General features: G+C 40.0%; 1 protein-coding gene and 1 long non-coding RNA gene across 2 annotated transcripts in view; one reads left to right on the top strand and one right to left on the bottom strand.

Moving 5' to 3' along the window:
- The window catches only part of LOC121368743 (SPRY domain-containing protein 7-like), a 33,431-nt gene extending 26,677 nt beyond the window's left edge, over positions 1-6,754 (bottom strand). The window contains exon 1 of the mRNA XM_041493493.1: positions 6,649-6,754. Within this exon, the coding sequence (XP_041349427.1) occupies positions 6,649-6,754 (106 nt within the window). The remainder of the gene's footprint in view (positions 1-6,648) is intronic.
- A 2,670-nt stretch (positions 6,755-9,424) lies between these two features.
- Positions 9,425-16,963, top strand: LOC121368737. The gene is made up of 3 exons (XR_005957525.1): positions 9,425-9,577; positions 12,956-13,193; positions 14,276-16,963. It is a non-coding gene; the product is annotated as an uncharacterized LOC121368737 (long non-coding RNA).
- Positions 16,964-18,927: the final 1,964 nt, after the last annotated feature.

Raw genomic sequence — 18,927 nt, 5'->3', positions numbered from 1 at the left:
GGCCCTATCTACAACAGATGTGTCATTGATGGCCCTATCTACAACAGATGTGTCATTGATGGGCCTTATCTACAACAGATGTGTCATTGATGGCCCTATCTACAACAGATGTGTCATCGATGGCCATATCTACAACAGATGTGTCATTGATGGTCCTATCTACAACAGATGTGTCATTGATGGCCCTATCTACAACAGATGTGTCATTGATGGCCCTATCTACAACATATGTGTCATTGATGGGCCTTATCTACAACAGATGTGTCATTGATGGCCCTATCTACAACAGATCTGTTATTGATGGCCCTGTCTACAACAAATGTGTTATTGATGGCCCTATCTACAACAGATGTGTCACTGATGGCCCTATCTAAAACAGATCTGTCAATGATGTCCCTATATATAAGAGATGTGTCATTGATGGTCCTATCTACAACAGATGTGTTAATGATGGCCCTATCTACAACAGATATGTCACTGATGGCCCTATCTACAACAGATGTGCCATTGATGGTCCTATTTACAACATATCTGTCATTGGTGGCCCTATCTACAACAGATGTGTCATTGATGGGCTTATCTACAACAGATGTGTCATTGATGGCCCTATCTACAACGTATATGTCATTGATGGCCCTATCTACAAGAGATCTGTCATTGATGGCCCTATCTACAAAAGATGTGTCATTGATGGGCCTTATCTACAACAGATGTGTCATTGATGGCCCTATCTACAACAGATGTGTCATTGATGGTCCTATCTACAACAGATGTGTCATTGATGGCCCTATCTACAACAGATGTGTCATTGATGGCCCTATCTACAACATATGTGTCATTGATGGGCCTTATCTACAACAGATGTGTCATTGATGGCCCTATCTACAACAAATGTGTCATTGATGGTCCTATCTACAACAGATGTGTCATTGATGGCCCTATCTACAACAGATGTGTCATTGATGGTCCTATCTACAACAGATGTGTCACTGATGGTCCTATCTACAACAGATGTGTCATTGATGGCCCTATCTACAACATATGTGTCATTGATGGGCCTTATCTACAACAGATGTGTCATTGATGGCCCTATCTACAACAAATGTGTCATTGATGGTCCTATCTACAACAGATGTGTCATTGATGGTCCTATCTACAACAGATGTGTCATTGATGTCCCTATCTACAACAGATGTGTCATTGATGGGCCTTATCTACAACAGATGTGTCATTGGTGGCCCTATCTACAACAGATCTGTTATTGATGGCCCTGTCTACAACAAATGTGTTATTGATGGACTTATCTACAACAGATGTGTCATTGATGGCCCTATCTACAACGGATGTGTCATTGATGGCCCTATCTACAACAGATGTGTCATTGATGGCCCTATCTACAACAGATGTGTCACTGATGGCCCTATCTACAACAGATGTGTCACTGATGGCTCTATCTAAAACAGATGTTCTTGATGTCCCTATATATAAGAGATGTGTCATTGATGGTCCTATATATAACAGATGTGTTAATGATGGCCCTATCTACAACAGATATGTCACTGATGGCCCTATCTACAACAGATGTGTCATTGATGGTCCTATTTACAACAGATCTGTCATTGATGGCCCTATCTACAACAGATGTGTCATCGATGGCCCTATCTACAACAGATGTGTCATCGATGGCCCTATCTACAACAGATGTGTCATTGATGGCCCTATCTACAACAGATGTGTCACTGATGGCCCTATCAACAACAGATGTGTCACTGATGGCCCTATCTAAAACAGATCTGTTATTGATGTCCCTATATATAAGAGATGTGTCATTGATGGTCCTATATACAACAGATGTGTTAATGATGGCCCTATCTACAACAGATATGTCACTGATGGCCCTATCTACAACAGATGTGTCATTGATGGTCCTATTTACAACAGATCTGTCATTGATGGCCCTATCTACAACAGATGTGTCATCGATGGCCCTATCTACAACAGATGTGTCATCGATGGCCCTATCTACAACAGATGTGTCATTGATGGCCCTATCTACATGCTAGATTTTGTGGATTCATTGATTGCATAACGTTTGTGAACCACCAATATACGACAGGAAGAGGACCAAACAGCCATTGTACTGACAATTAACTACAATGAAACCTCACAAAACTGGACCCTCTGTAAACTGGAATTCCTTCAAAACCAGACGTTTTTTGCGGCCCCTTTTTAAATATATGTACAGAAGAGAACCTCTCTAAACCGGATACCTCTTAAAACAGGACTTTTTTACATGGTCCCAAGGGTGTCCAGTTAAGAGGAGTTTTACTGTAATTTTCTTTGTTCATCATTTTCACATTAGTATTTTTGTATTCATTTGGCCCTCAGAATAGACTTGTTTAATTCATTGTAGTTTTCTTTGTTCATCATTTTCACATTAGTATTTTTGTATTAATTTTGCCCTCAGAATAGACTTGTTTAATTCATTGTAGTTTTCTGTGTACATATATTTGGATACTTTATTTCTTTGTTCATCATTTTCACATTAGTATTTTTGTATTAATTTGGCCCTCAGAATAGACTTGTTTAATTCATTGTAGTTTTCTGTGTACATATATTTGGATACTTTATTTCTTTGTTCATCATTTTCACATTAGTATTTTTGTATTAATTTTGCCCTCAGAATAGACTTGTTTAATTCATTGTAGTTTTCTCTGTACATATATTTGGATACTTTATTTCTTGTGTTGGACTACATAGTAGTTAGTTAGCGTATCTCCCTGTTACTCAAATCCAACACATCTTAAAGGTAGACTAAACTCCAACAAGAGCCTTATGTGTTGGAAAGATGCATACCCGGACCATCAACACATACTGACACTTTAACAAATGAAAAACGCGTAATTGTAGAATTAATAAAAAACCATGATTATTCCTGCTAACTGGGGGCAGCCATTTTGTTTTGTTTTTCGACGTCCGGTGGTATAGCTTAGGGCAAAGTGACGTCAGCTCCATCCAACTTCTCTATTATGCACAGTGTAAACAAACGCTCTAATTTACGACAAGGCGCTTCGCTTTCATCAACCTGACTTGTAAAACAACATAAATGACTTGATAGTATAATAAACTATTTAACTAAATATATTTCAATTTACATCAATATAATGAAATGGAGTTATAGAATGTTTTTCTTTTAAACAATCCAAAGAAAAAAATGCATATTATTAAGTCTATTGGTAGGATACGTTCGAGCAAAAATGACCACTCATGATACCCAAGTGATAATTTTCTTTTCTTTGGGTCTACGTAATTGGTCAGTTTTGTGATTTTAGATGGGAAAGTCTACTTAATCAAGGGTTTTACAGAATTACTTACAGTAATAAAGCAGGACGGCTGGTAAAGTCCATTACGATTTGAGGTTATCACACAATACCCTGTGATCTTAATAAAAGAGGCACGTCTTTTTAGTGTGTCTAGACACAGTGTCTGGGGACCATCTAAATATACACCTGCCAATCAGGAACCACAGGTACAGGCCACGGAAACAAAAGACCAATTAACCAAGAAAACACTCCGACTATTATTTCAGTACGTGGGTTAATTTATATACAAAACATAATACAGTTATTTCAACACTTTGGCAATGGTGGTTTATTTTGTATTGAAAAATAAACCACATATACACGTTGCTGTGTTACTGGGATGGATATTATTACAGAACATTGTGATGCATCCGCAAAAATCAGGTATGTTTTGTTTCTTCAGTTCGAAGACTAATTCCTGATGTGACACGTTAGGTATTACGTAACCACCAGCTCGCCAGAGGGCGTATTCATTGGGATGGTACAAAATGGCTGCGCCCGTTATATATAATAGCCGTCACATTTAACTGTTTTATTAATTAACTATACGATTATACTTGTTGATATTAAGCAATAATGTGCATTATGTATCGTTGAATATGCATAACAGTCCAAAAGCCTTGCTTTAGCATTTCTTTAACTTAGATTTAACTTTCAAAATATCGGAAAGCAATAATGGAAGCCATTAAATCCAGTACCCTCTAGTTAGCCAGGATCAAGGGCCTAGCCCCAGAAAACCCACGAGTTTTAGCAAAATCCATGTAGAGGTATAGAGACCAACCTTGTAGCAATGGACTCCCCTAGGTCCCCCACCATCGCCCATGACTAAGACATTGACCAAGACCACCGATTAGGACATGCACCATGTCGGACCGGTTACTAACATGGACATAGACTCAGATGTGGAATTCGTTTCCACATGTCCCAAAGTTAGGGCCATGACATAAAACTAGCACTTAACTTAGTCAACAGTGTGGACTCCAACACCCCTAGAAGCTCCATTAAATGGAAAGGATCCTCCAACCTTAGCCTAGACTTCAGCAAGGATGAGGAAAGCGATGTAGAGGATGATATCCACCCCGAGGTAACACTCCAAAACAAATTTCAAGCCCTAGCTAGGGAACCTTACCTCGGTCTCCCTATGATACTTTACTGTTTGTCCTTATGTGTGTGACTATTGATTACAGACTTGATAAAACAAATATTATGAACATCTGTGTTATGTAATTGTTAAACATCTGTGTTATGTAACTGTTAAACATGTTTCAAATGTTTCTCAACCGAAATAGTGCAACAAATGGACACACAAACCAAAAATGTATAACCTACCTTACTCACTACATCCCGACTGAAGTACTTGTGTCATATTATTAATAAAATAAATCTTACAACGACAACCGTCAAAAGTCCCCCGCCATTTTAAATATGCTACATAGAGGGAAGCAACTCGCCATGCACATTAAGAAAAGTATTGACATAACGTGCCCTGTGCACAAAGGTCAATGACAGTAATTTTTCGCACCCTTGTTTTGGCTTCGTACGCAATAAATACTGCATATATTACAGTAATTTCACTTGAAATCCACATTTCGTAAAAGGTACAATTTTTTAATCACAAAATTTTCTTCAAACACATTCAGGTGCATTAGTAATGTTCAAAGAAAAAAATTCCAATAGCAATTTTGCATTGGCATTTTTCCAGCATTCTTAAAATGGAAACGTCATGTACCCAGTTTATGGTCATTGTAAGGAGATGCAAAGTGACGTCATTGGAATAGTGACGTCATTCAAATTCAAAATTAGCTATATTATTGCAATGTTTTTTCGTCACATTAAAATAAAAACTGGTCCACTAACCATGATAACAAGCAGACAACTCGGTTTACAGGTCAGTAGCAGAAAGTGCTCACCCGGTCGCTAAACGAGAGTAAAAATTCTGACGGACAAGTTAAAAAAATGCATTTACCAGTCTGACAGGCGAACTGTCTTTTTCTGACTGACTAATTTAATTTGTTGTATACATATTTTGTTTTTGCATTGAATCCACGATGTGTTCTGAATAGATTGTTCTGTTAAACACTTTCAGGATGTCACTTGAATTTTGTAAATCTATATAAAAGAAATGTGAAAAACTTAGTATTACCGGAGTATTTCAAAATTAATTGATTTGTCAGTCAAGGTTTGGGGCTTGTTTTCATTTGCTACATGATGTTGATCACTTACCAAGTGTCCTTAATTTTTGGTAATTAAAAATAATAAGAAAAAAATATATATCATTTGCAGTGAAGACAAGAGTAAATTAGTACATTATAATATTGATGAACAATAATATATTCTATAGGCTGATGGACTAGTAGAATGTCTGCCAGGCTAGTAAATTATAATATTGATGAACAATAATATATTCTATAAGCTGATGGACTAGTAGAATGTCTGCCGGGCTAGTAAATTATAATATTGATGAACAATAATATATTCTATAAGCTGACGGACTAGTAGAATGTCTGCCGGGCTAGTAAATTATAATATTGATGAACAATAATATATTCTATAAGCTGACGGACTAGTAGAATGTCTGCCGGGCTAGTAAATTATAATATTGATGAACAATAATATATTCTATAAGCTGATGGACTAGTAGAATGTCTGCCGGGCTAGTACATTATAATATTGATGAACAATAATATATTCTATAAGCTGACGGACTAGTAGAATGTCTGCCGGGCTAGTACATTATAATATTGATGAACAATAATATATTATATAAGCTGACGGACTAGTAGAATGTCTGCCAGGCTAGTACATTATAATATTGATGAACAATAATATATTATATAAGCTGATGGACTAGTAGAATGTCTGCCAGGCTAGTAGAATGTCTGCCAGGCTAGTAGAATGTCTGCCAGACTAGTAGTAGTAGAATGTCTGCCAGACTAGTAGAATGTCTGCCAGGCTAGTACATTTTAGTTGGTTCTGGTCCGGCGGGCTAGTAAAATGTTTTCCATTTCTGCACCTATGTTTCATAATTCTGGACACAATATTAATTTTAATTTTTAAAAGATGAAACAAATAATAAAAAGTAACTTTTGTCAAATATATAATATCAAAAAATCACCGTTGAATATATTTTATTTTGTGTGTAAAAGCAAAAACAATGGTCCGAAAAGTGACCGTCGTCGACCTTAGAACGGACTATAACACAAGACCAGCCAAGCTACAGCCTGGTTTACGAAAAACGTAATATAACGGACATAAAATAAATGAATGGTACACATATAGAACTAACCCATCTGAGAAGTGTCAAGTTTGACCAAAGGAAGTTCTCTTAACGGAATGTGTCTAAAACCGGCTCCGTCAAAACAGCAGCGAAAACAACAAAAACATTCAGCCATCTTGGGAAATACCCGGAAATGATGTTTGTTTATTAATAGAACAGAGGACACTCCTGTGACGTCACGCGTGATGGTTTTTGCGGAGTTTGAATACCCGGTTAGTCCACAGGTAACCCTATACAACAACCCGAGGGTAATGCTATGGTTATATATAATAAGCATTGTTCCCGGGCTGGTTGTTTGGGGTATCTGTGGGTTAACCTGCCTGTTAGAAGATACTACCTGTATCGGTGACTGGGCATACTTTTGATGTCATTCTAATATATTTTGCACAGTCACGGTTGAGTTAGCGTAATTCATTGGATAGAAGCTTGATTTGAATAGAAGCCTGCCTCGATTAGAGGCCGGGTTTCAATCATCGCGAAAAAAAACCCCAAGTTATACTCGTCATTTCCGACAAAAGCTTACAACCACATATTTTAAAGTTTGTTTTGTTTAACGACTAGAGCACATTGATTATTTAATCATCGGCTATTGGATGTCAGAACATTCCCGCTCCAGCTCTCAGCCGAAGAAGATGCCCTTTGCTGCTGCTAAGAAGCTAGAAGTCGTGTCCTGCTCTGTGGATCTCCCCCAACTTTTGGGGTTGACGATCCAGAGTTTGGGCACGCTGACAGAGTACAAGCTGTCGCAAAAGAGCGGGAGGGCTTACGTTACACTAGTGTACGTAAGCCACCAACCGAAACCAGCGACCAGGAAACAAAGACACCAGAGACGGAAGAAGGGGACGAGCACGGAAGAGACGGCACAGGGGGGGACCAAAGCCGGTGGCTACTCCACCGGTAGAGGTTCCTTCGCCGCCATCGACGCCGAAGACGCCGTCACCGCCGCGACGCAGACAAGCGAGCCCGCATCGGATAGAAGTGGACCCGCCGGCCAATCTAATTAAAATTAGCTCCACTATTACAGCTAACACCAGCCAGTTGGAGCTCATGTCCACCAATCAAACCTTTCTTGCAGAATCCTGCCAGTGATTTAAAAATAATTTGAAAACATTCCGAATTATCCTGAGGGTATACGACATGTTTCGTGTGAATTACGAATGCCTTAAAACATGTTTTATTTTATAAAATAAATAATTTGTAATGTAAAACTGAAGACTGATTTAGTTGGGTTTTTTTATAAATAAATAAATAATTTTTAATGTAAAATTGAAGACTGATAATCCACCCCGTACGTATTGGTATGGTTCGCTGTACTGCGGCCACTAAAATAGACTCGCCCGATATTTTTAGAATTTGTATGCTCCCAAATAACGTTATAAAAGGCTAAGTGTGATTGGTCAATATTTAAATTATTATTTACCGACGAAATGTTACCTGGACACTGGGGACTACGCAGTGTTGTTAGTTTTAAATCACTGGCAGGATTCTGCAAGTAAGGTTTTGATTGGTGGACATGAGCTCCAACTGGCTGGTGTTAGATCCACATGTAATAGTGGAGCTAATTTTAATTAGATTGCCCGCCGGCCAGCCCTGATGTCTCTACCTCCCCGGTTCGACACCCTTTAAATTTTCGGCCGAACCGTCCAAATTAGCGTTCAATCACCGGCAATATTTCGGACATAACGCAACAAATTACTTCAACTTTTTGGTTTAATTCTCCTGAGACATTTCAAAATTACTACCGCCGCCTCTTCCGCCTCTGCCTCGGCCACCCAAAGCCGGTCTTCGGTGCTCCATGTGCCAAGTCGTAAGCGAGAAGCCAACAACCCTGATGTACAAATGTAAGGAGATGAGTTTTTCATTTTTCACTGGGATGAGGTTTCCACGTGTACAAAATAGTTTGGAAGCCTACATTAGAATATGACTTTACAACGGCATATTAGACAATTCTGAATTAAATTATTTTTATATATAAAATACTGCCGTGAATAGAGGCCGGGTCTCGGCGTCGCCAATTAAATAGAAGCTTTCTATTTCAGGATTTTCGGTAATTTTGCAACAAGCTGTTTGAGTAATTTAAATTAATCAATCAATATAAAAATTAATGTTGATATGTTACATCCCGCAAAATTAAAGATAAATGGTCTGCTAAAAGCAGTGAATGCACAGTAGCTATAGTCTACCGTGAATATTGAACAGGCGCGTGTGCAGGAAATCATGCAAAGGGGGAGGGCGGAAACGGGTGGGAGGTCAAGCCCGTAGCCAGGATTTTTGAAGGGGGGTTCTTTTTGGTATTAAAAGGGGCACTTGCGAGCGTAGCGAGCAACACTTGGCTGGGGGCTGCCTAGGGGGGTGGGTGGGGCTCTAGCCTAGTTTGAAAGGGCACTTCAGAAAAAGGGGGGTTCGTTCGAACCCTACGAACCCCCCTGGCTACGGGCTTGGAGGTTGAGACTGTTTCTAGCGAAATTTCTAGCCCTTGGGGTTTGAGTATATTAAAAACGAAACTGGGATCGGTGTATGTATGTGTGTGTGTGTGTGTGTGTATGTATCTATCTGTCTGTCAATTTCTCTCTCTCTCTCTCTCTCTCTCTCTCTCTCTCTCTCTCTCTCTCTCTCTCTCTCTCTCTCTCTCTCTCTCTCTCTCTCTCTCTCTATCTATATATATATATATATATATATATGTCTGTTTATATATTGTCCTATATTGCCCACTCTTGTTAATTTAGGTTAGACACGGTCCTGATTTGGGATGTTTTCGACACATATCCCATGCACTCGTCCGGGGTGCTACAGTTGACTGCCCATGAAACAGGTTCATCCGCATTTCGGGAATAAGTAGGTCAGACCAACCTAAACAACAGAGCACTAGCTTTAGTGTACCACTACAGGTTATAACGTAGCCAGGGCGTGTCACATCAATATCCACACCGACACACAGGTAAGAACGTTTGAAAGTATATGAAATATCTTGTTCGCATATTACACAAGTGGCCTGAATGGTAGCGATATGGCCGATTAAATGTACACAGATTGTAACCATTAAACGTGTAACGTTGTGTGAGTAACAAACAAAGCACACCACCTCCACTAGTCCACTAGCACCAAGAACGTACATATACTATATGATATACAAGCATTACTCGTTATTGGTATATATACACTGGTACGTAGTATTATATTGCGAGAAAATTACATTAATCTATTAGTATTGATATTTAGTTCCAAGTCCAACTTGACTTCTGTACTGGCTGTAGCTAGCCACACACTTTGTTATTTGGGAGCAGGGTAGTACGTAAAACTTGCCCTGTTTGTCTAGGGGAGGCAGGAGCGGTGGGGGGTAGCTCAGTGGTACAACGCTCGAATGATGCGCGACCGATCTAGGATCGATACCTGTCGGTGGGCTCATAAGGCTATCTTTTGTTCTAGCCAGTGCTCCACAAGTGGTGTAACAAAGGTCGTGGTATGTACTATCTTGTCTGTGGGATGGTGCATATAAAAGTTCCCTTGCTGCTAATCGAAAAGAGTAGTCCATGAAGTGGTGACAGCAGGTTTCTTCTCTCAATAGCTGTGTGGTCCGGAACTACATGTCCGACGCCATAAATAAAACATTTCCTTCCTTCCCTTTTTGTCTAGGTGCCCTGATTCTTGTTTTACCCCCCTCCCCCATTCCCCATCACCTACTTATTTTAGGTTAGGTACCCCATCCCCCTACACCTACTTATTTTAGGTTAGGTACCCCATCCCCCTACACCTACTTATTTTAGGTTAGGTACGGCCCTGAAGAGAGATGGCTGAGCAGGATCAATTGTCTTTGCCTCTTACTGACCACCAAACCCACGACACAGACAGACGGACATACGCAGACATACACGCACAGACGGACACATAGACATACACCCACAGACACAGACACGCAGAGTTACACCCACAGACAGACACGCAGACATACACCTACAGACACACACAAACGTACACCCAGAGACAGGCATACACCCACAGAGGCAGACACACAGACATACACCTACAGAGACAGACACGCAAACATACACCCACACACACACACCTAGAGACACACACCCAGACATACTCCCACAGAGACAGACACACACACACACACACACACACACACAGAGACATACACCCACAGAGACAGACACACATGTCTACATCCACGGAGACACACATACATGCAGACATACACCCGCAGAGACAGACACGCAAACATACACCCAGATAGACATACACAGACACACACCCAGAGAGACAGACACACACATACACCCACAGAGACGCACACCCAGAGAGACGCACACAGACATACATCCACAGAGAAAAACACGCAGGCATACACCCACAAAGACAGACATACACCCACACAGACAGACATATACCCACACAGACAGACACACACACACACACACAGACATCTACCCACAGAGACAGACATACAGACACATACACGCAGGCATACACCCACAGAGACAGACACACATACATACACCCACATATACAGACATACACCCACAGACAGACACACATACATACACCCACAGACACAGACACGCAGGCATATACCCACAGACACAGACACGCAGACATATACCCACAGACACAGACGCAGACACGCAGGCATACCCCCACATTCACAGACACGCAGAGAGAGACAGACAGACAGACACACATGCATATACCTACAGAGACATACACCCAGAGCGACAGACACCCTCCCAGAGAGACCGACACGCATACATACACCCACAAAGACAGACATATACCCACATAGAGAGACATATACCCACAGAGACAGACACGCATACATCGACAGAGACATACACACAAACATACACCCACAGATACAGACATACACCCACAGTGACAACCATATACCCACAGAGGCAGACATACACCCACAGAGATAGACCCACAGACACGTAGGCATACACCCAGAGACACACACACACACACACACACATACACAAACATACACCCACAGAGACAGACATACACCCACATAGACAGACACGCAGACATACACGCACAGACAGACGCGCAGACATACAGGCACAGAGACAGAGACATAGACATACACCCAGAGAGACAGAGACATACGCCCACAGAGACAGGCACGCAGACATACACCCACAGAGACTGACATACACACACGGAGACAGACATACACCCAGAGAGACAGGCACGCAAACACACAGAGACAGACAGACATACACCCAGGGAGACACACACACATACATCCACATAGACAGACATACAGATATACACCCAGAAAGACATACGTACGCCCACATAGACAGACACACAGACATACACCCGCAGAGATAGACACACACACACACACACAGACATACACCCACAGAGACACAGAACAGATACGCAGCTTGTAGGTGCCATGCATATGGTTGAGTTAAACAGCGTCCTTTTTATGGATGTCTGGATAGCTCAAAAAGTCTGAAAGTTGCGGGCGATTCGATGCCACAGGTTCGAGTCCCAGCAACGGCATGGGACAATTTGTGAGGCCAGAAAGTATTTAATTATCCCCTACGCTAGTGCGTTAATCTCTATATATGTAATAGTCAACATCGACATACATAGCATATATATACTAGTATATTCATACATCAATACATACATACACACATACATACAATCATATATACATACATACAGTCAGTCAGTCACACACACACACACACACACACAAATCAGTCACGCACACACACACAAACTGGCAACTGCATGTGCATGCACAATGGACACACACGCACACCGTGCAACCATAGTGTACACGCACACATACACAACATTCCTGCTTACGTATACACCAATATTGTAACATCCAGATGTGTACACCGCCACCATCAGTTATATCTATGGCCGTGTTCTATGTTATACACGCATGGCCGTGTTCTATGTTATACGCGCATGGCCTTGTTCTATGTTATACGCGCATGGCCGTGTTCTATGTTATACGCGCATGGCCGTGTCCTGTTATACACGCATGACCATGTTCTGTGTTATACGCGTATGGCCGTGTCCTATGTTATACGCGTATGGCCGTGTCCTATGTTATACGCGTATGGCCGTGTCATGTTATACGCGTATGGCCGTGTCCTATGTTATACGCGTATGGCCGTGTCCTATGTTATACACGCATGGCCGTGTTCTATGTTATACACCTATGACAGTGTCCTATGTTATACACCTATGACAGTGTTCTATGTTATACACGTATGGCCGTGTTCTATGTTATACACGTATGTATTTGCTTTGTTTTGTTTGTTTTTATTTCTGTAATTAACAGGTTCAGCCATCTTCCTCGATGGATAATACATCTAAGCAGAGAGTCACGACGCAGTGGGATCAGTCCAACGCCAAACCGAACGGACAACCGCACACACAGCCTACCGGGCAGCCGTCAATCTACAACCCTGACGACTATGACAGCATAGTTGGCGACCACTTGAAACTGGGGTTCCTCATCGTCTTCCCACTGGCCTTCTTCCTGATGACCATCATTCTGATGGCGATCTACAGTGACGGTGACATACACTTGTATTACACTCGCAGAGAATAGTGTCACTGTCTTCACATAGTACCGTTATCACGCGAAGGTTAAGAGTGGCGAATGCCACGAGTCATTGCCGAGCGGCATTCAACATTCGACCTGAGCAGGATAAAGTCGATAAGACAGTAATCAGTTATTTTATTTATCCTGCTATCCACATAAAACAAAACATTAAAACATTAATGAAATGAACAGTTTTATTTAACAACTCTACCAATATATATATATATATATATTGGTAGAGTTGTTAAATAAAACTGTTCATATATATAATATATATATTGTGTGTGTGTGTGTGTGTGTGTGTGTGTGTATTCACACACACGCAACTTTTTAAAAACTGTATTAAATATACATACATACATACATTTAATTATTCCCTGCGCCAGTGCGTTAATATCTATGTATGTAATAGTCAACCTCGACATACATACAATATATATAATATAGATATTCATACATCAATACATACTAGCCAGTGCCAGGTCTGCCCACTGTTTCATGCACGTAAGCGGGATCGACCGCGTAGATTGTAGACCCCATGCATGTGGTTGAGTTAAAGAACATCCTTTTTTATGGATGCCTCGATAGCTCAGAGCGCATCGTGGTTACTCTCACAATTTGCGGGCGATTCGGTGCCACAGGTTCGAGTCCCAGCAACGGCATGGGACAATTTGTGAGGTCAGAAAGGATTTAATTATCCCCTGCACCAGTGTGTTAATATCTATGTATGTAACAGTCAACCTCGACATACATACAATATATAGATATTCATACATCAATACATACATACATATATACATACATACATACATACATACATACATGCAAGGGAAGCAAGGGATCTTTTATATGCACCATCCCACAGATACAAGAGTACGTACAACGGCCATTGTTACACCAATTGTGAATGAATGAATTAATTAATGAATTAATTAATTTTAACGACACGCCCTGCACTACATCTAATATTGAAATATATAAACATATATTAGCGCTGGCTTTACATCAGTCGATCACATATTAATTGTCTTTCTCAATTGTCTTTGTTTTCAGACTTTGACAAACCGAAGATGTAATAAAGACTGAAGAAGAACATAACTGACATGTCATATTAGACTGAACTTGCAAACACGGTGTACTGTACCTCGTGACGTCATCTCACAAACGTAGTTTACCCCGTGTTCTCAGATGTGTACTGTCGTATTCCTGCTAAGCATGCGCACCGCATTTGTACATACAGGTGTGTAGTGAAAGGAGCACTTTTAAAAAGTTCATTTACAAGATCTACTCGGATGTTATAGTGTTTTTCATGTTAAACATTATTACAGAAATAGTCACAAATGTAGATGGGAGATATTTAGAGAATCGTACTCAACGAGCTACAAGGCAATACCGTTTATAATTCACGAGTGCAAGATAAACGGTATTGCCGTGTAGCGAGTTGGGTATTGCTACTCAGTATCAATCTTTTATCTTGTGGAAGATTTTCAAACGATACTTTTATTGAAAACAGGTTTGTAAGTTGAGAACATATTGAGTTGTAATAGCCACCACTTCTCTCTGCCCATATATGGGTATTGAGTTGTAATAGCCACCACTTGTCTCTGCTCATATGGGTATTGAGTTGTAATAGCCACCACTTGTCTCTGCCCATATATGGGTATTGAGTTGTAATAGCCACCACTTGTCTCTGCCCATATATGGGTATTGAGTTGTAATAGCCACCACTTCTCTCTGCCCATATGGGTAATGAGTTGTAATAGCCACCACTTCTCTCTGCCCATATGGGTAATGAGTTGTAATAGCCACCACTTCTCTCTGCCCATATGGGTAATGAGTTGTAATAGCCACCACGCTTTCCATATAAAACTATTTTACATCTGAATGTAACACCACCCAAACACTCGCAACCAGCTGTACTTTTGGATGCTCTTTATAGCTGCTCGATAGCCCGAGTACTCTGCTGTTTAAGAGCTTGGCGGACTTTTGGACGGTTATGATCATAATGTCCCTCTAGCTCTCGAACGGCAGAGTACTCGGGATAGCTGGTCGACAGATACTTTGGACTTGGAACGGTGGAATCTTACATATGCAGGTATCAGTAATTTTTTTCTTCCATCCCTAAATATATAAGATGGACATATTCCATGTTTGGACCCTATACACCTGTCTTGGTTTACAACGTGTCATACAACGGATCTTTATGACCACGTCCAGAAAAGCCGATACTTCACTTCAAACGTGCAGATGACTTCACCGTATATTTATGGGACAGGTCTATTTTAATGATTTTAAACAGAACTAGACTTAATCATATGTCATCTCAAACTGGGGTTTATATTTTATTATAAGCCATTCTTAATATCTTTCTACAGATAATTATTATAAAGTTATAAACGTTTGTATAAAATTAGAGAGAAAATTTTCGCCATGTTCAAGGGGAAAACATAAATGTTTCAGTCAACTGATTTAACGTGTTTACATCCAATTAAAGTTCAAACACGCTCGTTGTGGGCACACTCTCTGACATAGCCAGAATCTGCACTGAAGACGAGCGGAATCTTTGCACGTGAACCGATGTGGGGTAATGCTATTCCACCCTAGCATGCATGCTCTTTTACGTCAGAAGCTCAGCAAGCCTAGTCCTTGACGAAACGTGTACCCTCTTGTGGGATAGTTAACACTTTTCTCTCTTATAGACCGGCTTCAGAATGAGCTAAGTGCCACCCGGAGAGAACATTATGTAGACCTATTTTTTTGTATTCCTAATCATATATATTAACAAAAACGTTTTGGTAAATGGTCTTCTGGTGGTGGGTGTGGCAAATATGGGGTTCAAAGTGGGACCCCCAACCAAAAGCAGGGTCGTCTACTAATAGCACTATTGGGAGAGCAAACAACTGGGAGAACCTTTTAAATGATGATAGAAACATCAAACTTGGCATACATGATCTCCCTGGGGCGTTCGTCAAATCCAATCAAAGAATCACTTGAATTTTCAAGAAGGTCGCTATACTGTCCTACCAATGTTCATTATTGAGATATATTTTAATAGTTTTTCAATATTAGTCATTTTATATTATTTTTATATGTTTAGAAACATGCTGAACCTAACGTCTGATATGTGCAAAAAGTCTGATGATGGGAGTGCCAAATATTGGGGGTCAGTGTATGGCAATCTCCATAAAACATGGTCATCTACTATTAGCACTACTAGCAGAGCAATAACAGAAATGACCTTTTAAATTGTGATACAAGCATGCAACTTTACACAGATGAGGTCTTTGGGGAATTCTTCAAATTCAGTCAATGAGTAACTTGAAATATTAATATGGCGGTAATTGTTCAAGATGGCCGCCATTTTTTTCCAACCATTGTCTGTTATTGACATGTATAATAATACCTTGTCTGTTTTTAGCTATGTCGGTGACTTTTTATGCACTGGTATTTAAAAGCATGCTGAAAGTAATTATATTTAAAATACAATCAAAATTAATGATTTTGTTCAAAACGTTTGCCATATTTCCAGCAAACATAGTCACCAGCTACAATAGAAGAACAGAAGCTGGTACCAGTATACCGTATTCCATAAACAAACCACTTTATGATCAAACATGCACAGATGATTTCCTTGGGACATTCTTCAAATCCAATCAATGAACCACTTGAATTGTCAATAATATGGTGGCCATTTTATTCCACCAATGTCCATTATTAACATTAATAAAGTTGGCAGACTTTTATCATCTCAGTGTCGTTTTATATATTTAAAACTGCTGAATCTCTTTCTGATAATTATACTATTAGAATATACTTTTTTTTAAATGGTTGCAATATCAAATGGAGAGCATAAGCAAGTACAAGTGCACTTTAGTCTGTAACCAAATCACTCTACCTTATCACAGACATTTACCGATACCATGTCTTATCAATATCCTTGTGACGGAACATGCTCTTAAATTTGTTTTCGCCTGTGGCGATTTTAATTGTGTTAGAGGGCCGTGTGCACTTTAATTGCACTTAAGCCCAGATGGGCAACTTGTTACGTAATATCTCCGCGCGACCGTACACATCCAGCCAGGTGCGGAGGCCATGTGGCGAGTAGTTACGTAATACCTCTGCGAGTGCGGTTTCGACGACTGATTTTGGCGACCAAGGCGTCAGTAAGTCTGACGATCAGAGAAATTATACCGACTCTGGGAGAGGTGGAATATCAGATGATAGGGGGAGGTACCGCCTTGTACCCCCAGGCGATTATATTTTTATAATAAATAGCTAGTTTTTAGAGATATCGAGAGAACCAAAAAGGAACGCTGCCCGGGAACGTAGTCCGTTAGGACTTGGTAAATATCATTTCTGCTTTGTTGTATAACCTTGATGTGATTGATGTGACTTTTAATATTTTAATACTGTATTATACCAATATTCTTTAGACAGTGTCTTCGGTCATCTGACGAAGTAAATCGTAGTCTTACTGTTCTATATTTTATACGAGTATTTGGTAATATAAAGCTTAGCCAGTCATCCTAGAAGACCTAGGTAAACTGTAGGTTATTGTCTTTATTGTGATAGGTACCAGTATTAATTCTGTGTTACAAGGTTACTGAATGAGTAGTTAGGGTTAATTAAAAATTAACCAGTTAGGAATAGAGCTGTAATTCCTGTATTAATTAAGTTCCCCAAGAAGCGTTTCTCAATTATCACACGTTACTGAACGAGTAGTAAGGGTTAATTAAAAATTAACCAGTTAGGAATAGAGTGGTAATTCCTTTATTAATTAACTTCTCCTAGAAGCGTTTCTCAATTATCACACGTGTGGGTGTTGTGTCACGGTGAAGTGATTCGCATATTGTGTAACTAGACACCTAGAGATTAACTAATTAAGTGATCAGTTCTGGGTTGTTATTATTGTTGTTATTAATTAACTACTACGGCTGTACATTTGTCAGCGTAGGTTAATACAGATTCCAAAGTGTATTGTGTTTTGTTGTGTTTCTAGTGAACTATACGTGCTATAATAATATATACTTTATATAAGATCGTATCTCTGATCATACCTAGACGAGCCATACTAGGGTTTAACCGCCTGTTACAGAGAGATCTAATAGATATACAGTTAGGAGAGATATTTTGATAATCGTGTTTTATTCAGTTACGGGTATTATAGAATCCCCGTGACAGGAGTAGAAAATTGGGGCGCTCGTCCCGGATCTGAAACGGGACATGCATATTTAAAAAAGTATTGTTTGTAAATGGGGGCTTTATAAATTAATTTTTACAAATTTACCAGAAATAGCACGTTGTTCACTAGAAAATTAATTATTAATAAGTGCGTCATATCTAAACATGGATAAGAATTTGCTGGATAGGCCTACGCTCAGTGTAGTGGAGATTAAGCGAGCACGTAAGGCCGAGTTAGTTGAAATCGCGGGTGAGCGAGAAATTGATTTAACATCAGCTAAAACCTTAGGAGATATAAGGACAATTATTATCCAGGACGTTTTTGGTGATAGTCCTGTTATGGAAGAAAGTGAGATTGTTCCAGAGATAGAGATAAGTGACTTGAGTATGGAACAACAGTTAGCTTTTAAAAAGCTTGAGTACGAAAGAGAAGAACGTGCATTAGATAGAGAGAGAGAGAGAGAGAGAGAGAGAAAAAGAAGACAGAGATAGAGAAAAAGAAGATAGAGAGAGAGAGATAGGGA

Source organism: Gigantopelta aegis, chromosome 1 (genome assembly GCF_016097555.1).
Source record: "Gigantopelta aegis isolate Gae_Host chromosome 1, Gae_host_genome, whole genome shotgun sequence".
NCBI lineage: Eukaryota > Metazoa > Mollusca > Gastropoda > Neomphalida > Peltospiridae > Gigantopelta > Gigantopelta aegis.
Note: the sequence above shows the minus strand (reverse complement) of the source record. Positions and strands in the feature narration are given on the sequence as shown.